This window comes from Chrysemys picta, chromosome 24 (genome assembly GCF_011386835.1).
Source record: "Chrysemys picta bellii isolate R12L10 chromosome 24, ASM1138683v2, whole genome shotgun sequence".
NCBI lineage: Eukaryota > Metazoa > Chordata > Testudines > Emydidae > Chrysemys > Chrysemys picta.
Genome location: NC_088814.1, coordinates 17786686 through 17796669, shown reverse-complemented (window position 1 = coordinate 17796669; position 9984 = coordinate 17786686). Strand labels below are relative to the sequence as shown.

The following is a 9984-nucleotide window of genomic DNA, read 5'->3' as shown; positions in this document are numbered from 1 at the left end:
CCTGGCAAAAATGTCTGCCAATGCCTGGCTCACGCTTTTAGCCATGGTGTTGCTTAGAGCTACTGCTTCCAGCCATTGGGGGGCAAAATCCATGAAGGTCAGTATGTACAGCTTTCCTCTGGGTGTCTTCTTAAGGAAAGGACCCAGAATATCCACAGCTACACACGAAAATGGAACCTGAATTATGGGGAGTGGCTGGAGAGGGGCCTTGACCTGGTCTTGGGGCTTTCCCACTCTCTGGCACACCTCACAAAACCGGACATAGATAGAAACGTCCTTGCCCCTTCCCTCCCAGGGGAATGACTTCCCCAAACGGTCTTTGGTCCTGTTCACCCCAGCATGGCCACTGGGTGATCATGGGCTAAGCTCAAGAGCTTTTCCCTATACTTAGTTGGAATTACCAACTGTTTCTGAGGATGCCAGTCCTCCTTGTGTCCACCAGAGAGGGTTTCCTTTTATAAGAGTCCTCCTTCTACAACAAACCTGGACCTATTAGAAAAGCTGAGAGGCGGGGTGGGTCACTCCGTACTGCCGTCCCAGCTCCCTTGAGACTTTCATCCGCTTTCTGCTCTTCCTGGAACTGCTCCCTTGATGCTGGAGACATTAGTTCCTTGTTGGGTTGTGGACTTGGGCTTGATCCCACTGGAAGCGATGCAGGTGATGGGGTGTCTCCGTCGATTGTGAACCGCTCCCCACTAGTGCACTAGGTTGTATTTCAGGCTCCGGTTGAGCGTCTTGTGCCGGTTTAGCTGCTGCTGCAGGTGCAGGCTCTGTGGCGCCCTTTGGGGCTGGCTCTCCTGACTCTGGTGGGGTTGCAGGCACGGGCTCTGGTGCTGACTGCTCCACCCGTTCCGATCCTGGGGCTGGTTCTGGCTGGGTCCCAGGAACTGGATCTATAACTGCTGCCATAGATGCCTTGGTCTTGGGTCTGGTTCCACCACCTCTGGCTGGGTCCCTGGGCCTGTGGTATCAAGGGACACAGACTGGGTCCTTGTAGGAGGCTCAGGAATGGCGTTAGCTGTGGAGGCCTGTTTAGCCTGGCTGCGGGTGACCATCCCAGCCCTTTTTGTTAGCCTCACATGGTTGGGTAAGTCGTCTCCCAGCAGCATGGGAATGGGATAATCATCATAGACTGCAAAAGTACAATATTCCTGACCAGCCCTTGTACTGGGCAGGCAACTTGGCTGTAGGCAAGTTAAAAGAGTTGGTCTTAACTTGGGCCTCTGGATTGATGAATTTGGGATCCACCAGGGATACCATCAAATTAGACCTGAATAAAAACTGGGAGTGGATGGGTCACTACAAAAACTAAAAACTAAATTTCCCCATGCTAATTTTCCCCTACTGTTACTCAGACCTTCTTTTCAACTGTTTGAAACGGGCCACCCTGATTACGACTACAAAAGTGATTCTTCCTCCTGTTGATAATAGCCCACTTTAATTGAATTGTCTTGTTAGAACTGACCCCCCACTTGGTAAGACAACTCATCTTTTCATGTACTATGTATATATATCTTCCTACTGTATTTTCTACTCCATGCATCTGATGAAGTTGGTTTTCACCCATGAAAGCTTAAGCCCAAATAAATTTGTTAGTCAGGAAGGTGCCACAAGTACTCCTCATTGTTTTTACCTGTGCTTTAGTGTCTCTCCGCGCAGTAATATTCCTCCCACCCACACTTACAGTTTCCCTTCGCTCTGGGGGTATTTGCGAGGCATCTGGGCCTGAAGGCTCTCGGCGGGATCCCGGGGTGATGAGTTGCAGGCGGCTGGTGATCTTGGGGCAGTTGGCCTTCACATGTCCCAGCTCATTACATTTAAAGCATTGCCCGGCTGGCTGTGGGCTGGGGTGAGGTGGGTGGTTGGAGAGTGGGGGTGGGACGAGAGGGCATCTGGGGTCTCTCTGGCTGTGTGGAGGGCTCCTCCTGGCGAGATGGGGCCTTGGGCTGACTCCGATGGTGGGGTGTCATCTTGGGTTGTCCCTTCTGGTATCCCCACCAACTGCTACTAGCTTTCTTTGCCGCCACCGCCTCCACCCAGTTGGCTCTGATCTCCCCCGCCTTGATTACAATTTTGGGCTTCCCATCTAGGATGTACCTTTCTATTTCCTCAGGAACACCCTCTAAGAACTGCCCCATTTGTATTAGGAGAGACAAATCTTCCAGAGACTTAACATTTGCTCCTGATATCCAGGCATCTCAATTTTTTACAATGTGGTATGCGTGTAGGGAAAATGCCACATCTGGTTTCCACCTTAGGGCTCTGAACCGCCAACAGGCATGCTCGAGTGTTATCCCCATCCTAATTCTGGCCTTTTGTTTAAAAAGTTCGTACTTGTTCATGTGTTCTTTAGGCATTTCAGCTGCCACCTCTGCTAAGGTCCACTGAGTTGTGGCCTCAGCGTCACCATATACTGCTCTGGAGGGATGTTGTACCCAAGGCTGGCCCTTTCAGAATTTTCTGAGAAGACCTCTGTATCATCGCCTACCTTGTCTGTGGGGAATCTCTTGGAATGGGGAGCAGTACCTGGAAGAGGACTCTTAGGGTGACCTGGTTGACCCAGCTTAGCCCTTTCCAGCTGTAATGATGCTGCCTCTGGAGGGACACAACTGAGAGTATCAATTCAGGACAAATTGCTTAGAGCAGGGCAGTTACAGCCCAAGGCTGGGGTTCCTTTACTATTAAGGCAAACCAAACCAGCCAAACAGAGAGAACTTCAGTCTCACCCCACTGGCTAACCATAAGTCATACAAGCAATTCCCTTAGACACTCCAGTTTCCCAGTATTACCACCAATGCCACTCGTTATGGGGGTGAATGGTTATGAAAACCATTACCCGGTAAAAGAAAAAAAGGTTCTCTCGGTCCCAATGGGCCAAGCCAGGTCAATATACAAGTTAAATCTTACCCACAAATCACGCTGTTGCCAATCCTTTAGAATCTAAAAATCAAAAGGCTTATTCATAAAAAGAAAAATATAGATGAGAGCTAAAATTGGTTAAATAGAATCAATTACATACAGTAATGGCAAAGTTCTTGGTTCAGGCTTGTAGCAGTGATGGAATAAACTGCAGGCTTAAATTAAGTCTCTGGAGTACATCCACACCTTGGATGGGTCATTCTGTCCTTTGTTCAGAGCTTCAGTGTAGCAAAGTTCCTCCACAGGTAAGAAGCAGGATTGAAGACAAAATGGAGGGGTTTCCAGGGCCTTTTATATTCTCTCTTGTAGGCGGAAACCCCTTTGTTCTCCTGTTCAAAATCACAGCAACAAGATGGAGTTTGTGGCCATATGGGTAAGTCACATGTCCATGCATGACTCAGTTTGCAGGTGGCAGCCATTGCTCACATGCTACCTTGAATGTCCCTGGAAAGCTCAGATGTAGAGCAAAGTCCATTGTCAGTTAAGTGTTTCTTGATTGGGCACTTACTCTAAAAATTCCTTTCTCAATAAGCTGACCAAATGCTTCACTAATGCTACTTAGAATCAAACACATTGAGATACAAGTACATAGCCAATATTCATAACTTGCATACAGACAGCATAATCATAACCAGCAAATCATAACCTTTTCATAGACACCTCATACGACAACCTTTGTCCAATATTTGTTGCAAATATATAACAGTGGTTGCAACAATGATCTATACAGTCACAGTTTATGTCAATAACGTCACACCAGCTCTAAGTGCTTCAGCTCTTTCTCTGCTTCGCCTCCATTTCTGCCTCCAAGCGCTTTTCCTCCGCTTCCTCCTCCAAGCGCTTCATCTCTCTCCTCTCCTCTGCCTCCAAGCGCTTCATCTCTAAGAAGAAATTCCTGTCTTCCGCAGTTAGAATTCGGTGTGGGTTTAGAGCATCTCTCCATGTTGGTACCTGGATCTTGGGTTGGGGAGGGCTGACCATTCCCTCCAGGGAAATCTCTGGTCCCCCATCCCCTCTCTGCATTTCTGTCATGGCGCTGGATATCTGGGCTTGATCTGGGTCTGTCTTCTCCATGGTGTGCCGCTTTGGGAAGACTGGTTGGTCTAGGCTTTCAGTGCCCGACTGCAAACTCATGCACAGGGCTACCCTACGCTAGCCTAGCTATTTCGTTGCCACACAGATAGAAAAAAAATTAAACTGCTTGTTGGACTCCCTGGCTTTGCAGGCTGAATCCTTTCATGCCGGTTTCCCCTCAGGCAGCAAAGAGAAGAAAAGAAAAGAAACCTCCCTGGCTTTGCAGGCTGTCAAAAGGAAAAATGTGTCCTTTTAAAATTCTGAGGTATGTGCCTCTGGTTCAAAATGATCCCACTGCTCTGCCACCATGTCAAGGCTGATTCCCCACTCTGGCACTTCGAGTGCAGAAGTCGGGGGCCCACAAGGACTCTAAAAATTAATACTGGCCACTCCAGGCTTGCATTAAACTCCCAAGGTTACAGCTTCTCTCTGACCTTGGATTGGTAAATGCTGCCACCACCCAAGTGCAGAACCCCTTTGGGAGACCAGGAAGGCTCACTTGGGAATTCCTTCCTGTGGGTACCCTTAAGCCCTTTCGCCCCCACCCCCCTCCCGGGGAAGAGCTGAGAAAGGGAAAAAAAAGAAATCAGCTGTTGCCACCAACTAATTAAAAAAAATATGCACAAACCTCTTAAGATACAAAACTCCAATTCTGTTCTTAAAGGTAAATTTTATTAAAAAAAAAACAACGGAAGAAAATGCATCTGGGAACTCAGGCTACTGCTAGATTTAAAAAGAACAAATATAAGGATTAAGCACCAAGAATAGTTTTCTTGAGGTCCAGCTTAAAGGTTATAAGCAAAACAAAAGCACCTGGGGTTAGCGGAGCAGAATCAACAAACCATAAAGAAATAAAAGAGATAAACCTAATCGCGTCTTCCTAGACATTCCCGGATCTACTTACATATCTGGGGTTTCAAATGAGTAGTTTCTAGATATGATACTGATGTTTTTTCATACCTGACCCAAGCGTCTTACAGCATAGCTCTGCCCTGTCCACCTCTCCCCGGGAGGACAACAGACAGACAAAAGGGGAGTTGTTTCAATTTTAAAAAGTTCTAGCTTTCCCATTGGCTCTTTTGGCCAGGTGCCCACTCACTTCCTTTTGTCTATACATAGCAGTGAGACTTTTTAACCCTTTACAGGTAGAGCAATTAGAGAACAGCTATTAAGAGGGATTTTATAGCTACTGGCTTGCTGGGTGTCCATAAAAGGGAGCTACTCCTCCTCCCCTTCATTTATCACACCCACGTGTCATTGTTTCCTGGGAGAGGGTGAAATGATTGGATTTGATGTCTGGCTCTCTGTGGGGGCAGGTCAGCGGGGAAGCAGGCGAAGTGACTTGCTGACACCATTACCTGGGGAGTGTGGGGCACAACCAGGAGCTGAAGCCAGACCTGTTGAGTCCCAGGTCAAGGACTCGGCCTCAAGACCAGCTTCTGCTTCCTGTCCCTGCCTTACTGCTCCCTACTGGCCACCCTTACACCATGCCGTACCCACAGTCAGCGTGCTCCAGATGGAGGAAGGTACCACTCAGAGGAAAGGTGTCAAAATCTGGCCCTGAACAGCTATTCCCCATTTTATACCCCACTGACTGTCCTGTCTGCTTCAGGGATAGCACAGGCATATCTGCCCACCGCCCTCCTTTCTACCCACCCAGCTGTCACTAAATTCGCCACCCTAATCTGAGCTTCCGATCTCTCCTCGCTACTGGTTGGCAGCTCTGTGAGTTTGGGCTCCTCTGTGCTATTAATCCATATGGCATTTATACTGCTTTCCAGATCATTAATTGAGACATACAGGTCCCAGCGTGATCCCCGTGGGCCCCCCACTTACTGCCTCCCCCTCATTTCAGAGCTGCACCATTAATAATTACTCACAGTTTGCTGCGTGACAGCCCATTTCCTCCTCCCACTCCCCTCAGCAGTCACTCAGGTATTTCTATTCAAACAGGCGACTCCTACCTCTTCCGAGCTTTGCATGAAGCCTGGCTTAGCGCCCTGGATCCATTGTGTGCTGCCTTTTATTCACCAGGCCTGTAGGTCTGCCAGGAAGTCCTGCACTGTGTGACACACTCTCCATTGTAAGGATCCCACACCTTACTCAGAACTCATGGCTCTTCCCTCTGGTGTTTGCCTCAATTCCTGTATTGTCCATTCAGAGATCCCATCTGGGCTTGGAGTCAGTCAGGCTGATTATCTGCTTAATAACATTCCCTTCTGAACCAGGAAAAGCACCTGAACGAGAAGACACAACTAATGGTATTTTAATAGAAATAAAAGGAGAGAACTCCATGTTTCTAAAATTAAACTGGCCACAGAGAGAACTGCCCCTGCCTGCTCCCTGTCCCTGGAACGCCGCATCCCACGGGCCCCTGGCCGCTCCCTGACCCCGGGACGCCGCATCCCATGGGCCCCTGGCCGCTCCCTGACCCCGGGACACCGCGTCCCACGGGCCCCTGGCCGCTCCCTGACCCCGGGACACCGCGTCCCCACGTCTCTGAATCTGGGAGTCTGTGTCCAATGGGCCTAAATCTCTCCCCCACACAGGGACTAGGCACAGAGTTGGGAGTGCCTTGCTGGGGAGCCCAGAAGTTTCCCTCTGAAGATCCTGCTCTTTCAGCTCAGCCCTAGGGTGACCTGATGTCCCAATTTTGGGGTCTTTTTCTTATATAGCCTCCTATTATTCCCCACCCCCTATCCCAGTTTTTCACATTTGCTGTCTGGTCACCCTACTCAGCCCTGATGAGACTCACTTGCTACATTTCTGGCTCCCTCCCCAAGCTGTTAAAGACTGCTCCCAGCTGGGCACCATGTATCTGCATGATGGGCCATTGCAAATGAGGGAGGGGTGTGGCAGGTGCCCTGAACACAGAGCTCATCTACCAGGCAGCAGCCCCAAAGAACTACTTACTTTAAACCTGGAATCTGGGGGCAGGGTGCAATGGAACAGCTGGGGCTGACAGTCCGTGGGTGGATGGGTGATAGGCAGGCAGTGGGGATGGGGAGGGCAGAGCCAGTGAATGATCAAGGGCTTTTTTACCTGGAGAGTGTTTCCATGGATCTGCCTCCCAGCCACTCCGGGGAGGCAAAGAACAGCTAAAAAGTCTTAGGAGTGACTAATAGCCAGAGGGAAGAGGAAGTGGGGCAGGGGAGGCATTTGGGTGTTGTTGCAGCATTATGAGGGCTCATGATTTTATTGTGAGTCTCACCGTTTTGGGTGTTTTTCTGAAAGCCCCAGCTCCCAAAGTCCTGTGATCACATGAGACTCTGGGCTTCATTTCAATGAGTTTTTAGCCTTTGTGCTCTCGGAGAAAAGCTTGGAGAGGCAGCCTCTCGGGGCTCCAAATTCCCACAACAAATCACATGACCCTGACAGAAGGGCAGAATGGTGTCTCTGGAGCCAGGAGAGGACAGGTGCTGGAGGCCCATGTGGGGAGTGACCTGTGAAGGCTCGAAGAGACAAGCATGGGGTGTGAGGGACCTTTCTGCTCCCAGCAGCACAGACACACCAGTTCTCACTCTGTGTTACAGAACATTATCTCAATGCTATGGCAATTAGATGCACAGCTGCTCAGGTGATGACAATTTTGGCCTTTGATGGCTAGAGCTGCTAATGAGCCATGTAGAGTCAGTGGAGAGCCAAGGGGAAGAAGATAGTGTGAAGATAATGGATTGCCTCCCCTGCAATGCAAGGCCTGCACAATCCTGGCAGAGAGCTTCCCAGGGCAAAGCACAGACCATGGGGCAGAGGGGAGAGGCAGGCCTGGAAACAGTGCAAGTGGCAAAGAAACACAGGGGCAAATGCCACATAAGAACCCTGCACTGCAGTAATGACAGCTGGCTTTTCTAGTCTTGTAGAGTATGACAGGGGTGCAGCCACTTCCCCAAGCATTATTAGTGAAAATTCTACCTTTTCCATCTAGTAATGGCCCAATATCATTGTTAGTGTTCTTTTTGTTCCTAGTATACTTTAAAAGCTCCTCATTGTCCTTAACTCTGCTGTCTATAGATGTCTCTTTGTGCCTCTTTGCTTCACTTATCAATTTTCTACAAGTCCCAGCTTCAGATTTACATTCATTACTATTAACTTCCCCTTTCTTCTATTTTGTTATAATATTATATTTTATAGCTGCCTTTTCTTCCCCTGTAAGCTAGGTCAGTTTTTTAACCAATATGACTTCTTCAGTTAGGGGATTGTGGCTTTTTGAGCATCTAGCAAAGTGTTCTTAAACAATTCCCAATTATCATTCATATTTTTCTAATTAAATTCTTCCTCCCAGCTGATTTGGCTAATATGTATATATATAACAGGTCTGGACTTTATTCTGTTTGCACATTATAAATGTGATAAAGTTATGATCATTTGTACCTAAACTACCATTAATTTTTAGTTCTTTGATTAACTCCCCTTTGTCTCTTGAGCCGGCCTGTGCTCTCCGCTTTCCACCGTTCCAGGGAGGCCCCTAGTGTGCCAGCCCTTCTTCAGGTCACCACCTCTCTGCCAGGGTTGAGATACAGACTCCTCTGCCCCGGGACCGCCCACTGCGACTCCCCGGGGGACCCTGTTACTGCAACAGTTCTTCTCTCTGGTCACACACTCCCAGGGGTCAATCGCCCCCTGAGCCATCTCTCTCTGACTCTTCAGCCCACCTGGTCCCCGTCGATCCCCCTTCGTTTTACTGCTCCCCAGTCACTTACTGCAGAAAGCGCCGTCCACGGGGTGCAGTACATGCCACCTCTGCCACCAGTTGTCACGGAGTGTGGGGGGACATAAGGCCCTGCACCCCCAGCTTCCTGTGATTCACTATGACTCTCAGCCAGCCAGTAAAGCAGGTTTATTTAGATGACAGGAATACAGTCCAAGACAGGTCTTGCAGGCAGAGACAACAGGACCCCCTCAGTTCAGGGCCAGCTTCAGGTACCAGCCGACCAAGCACGTGCTTGGGGCGGCACCTGGTAAGGGGCGGCCAATCTTGGGGTGGCAGGGAGGCGCTCAGGGTTTTTTGTTTTTGGGGGGGGGTTGGTTGGGCGGCGCTGGAGGTGAGGTGGGTTGTTTTTGTTTTGGCGGCTGGGGGGGGATTTGGCAGCGGCATTCCGGGGGGGCGGGGGGGGGCGGCGGGAGTAACTGGCAATAAGTGACCTGGAGCAGTAAAAACAAGGTTAACCAAAGGTTGGGAAGTTAAACAAGATCCATCTGTTGCATGAAGGATGATTAAGCCAAGAACCAGGCTCAAGCTCCAGGGAGGCCCCGAAAGAGTCCAAGGACAGTGGAGATAATAGCAGCTCTCACCTGGGGCTGACAAAGAGGCAGAGAGGGAACCAGAGGCAAAATGGATTCTACATCAGTTTGGCTGGGTAGATTCCTGATGTTGGTGTGACAGTCTGTACTCCTATGTTCATCCTTTTTTCAAGACAATCATACATTTCATACAAAGTATGCCTTGCGAGGTGTCATTTGAAAACTCATAATCCGCTGAACATTATTATACTGGTAAAATATGTGCAGCGATAGTGTATGTAAAGTTATACAATTCTACTGCATGACTTTACTGAGACATGCTCCAAGTTTAGAAAAGCAGGCACAAACCAGTCCCTCAGAGACAAAAGGCAAACTGATGCCTTAGACAGGATTAACATAATCAAATGGACTATCACCTCATTAAATGGCCATTCTTTGGAAGGAAAAAGGGTGTGAGTGAGAAATTTACATGTTGGCAAAGAAACAGCTTGAAATTCCCACCCCACAGACTTTCTGTCTCCTGGCCCCCAGCTGGAGATGATTCTCAAAGAGGAGGAAAAGATATATAAAAATGGGGAATAAACTCTCCAGATGATCTGTCCCTTCATCTCTACTCATGACATCAACAACATTTGAACAAGAAAGGAAATAACTTTGGGCTGGGGAGCGATCTGGCCTCAAGATTCAGCCAGCAAGACTGCTAGAACATGTGGTGAGAGAGAGACTTTCGTTTGGAATTCACTTAGCTTG

At 48.8% G+C, this 9984-nt stretch overlaps 1 protein-coding gene across 1 annotated transcript in view; it reads left to right on the top strand.

The window, feature by feature from the left end:
• Nucleotides 1-3271: 3271 nt before the first annotated feature.
• LOC101949099 (vasoactive intestinal polypeptide receptor 1-like) overlaps nucleotides 3272-9984 on the top strand; it is a 93402-nt gene continuing 86689 nt past the window's right edge. Inside the window, exons 1-2 of the mRNA XM_005283116.3 lie at nucleotides 3272-3292; nucleotides 3695-3826. Coding sequence (XP_005283173.3) covers nucleotides 3272-3292; nucleotides 3695-3826 — 153 coding nt within the window. The remainder of the gene's footprint in view (nucleotides 3293-3694; nucleotides 3827-9984) is intronic.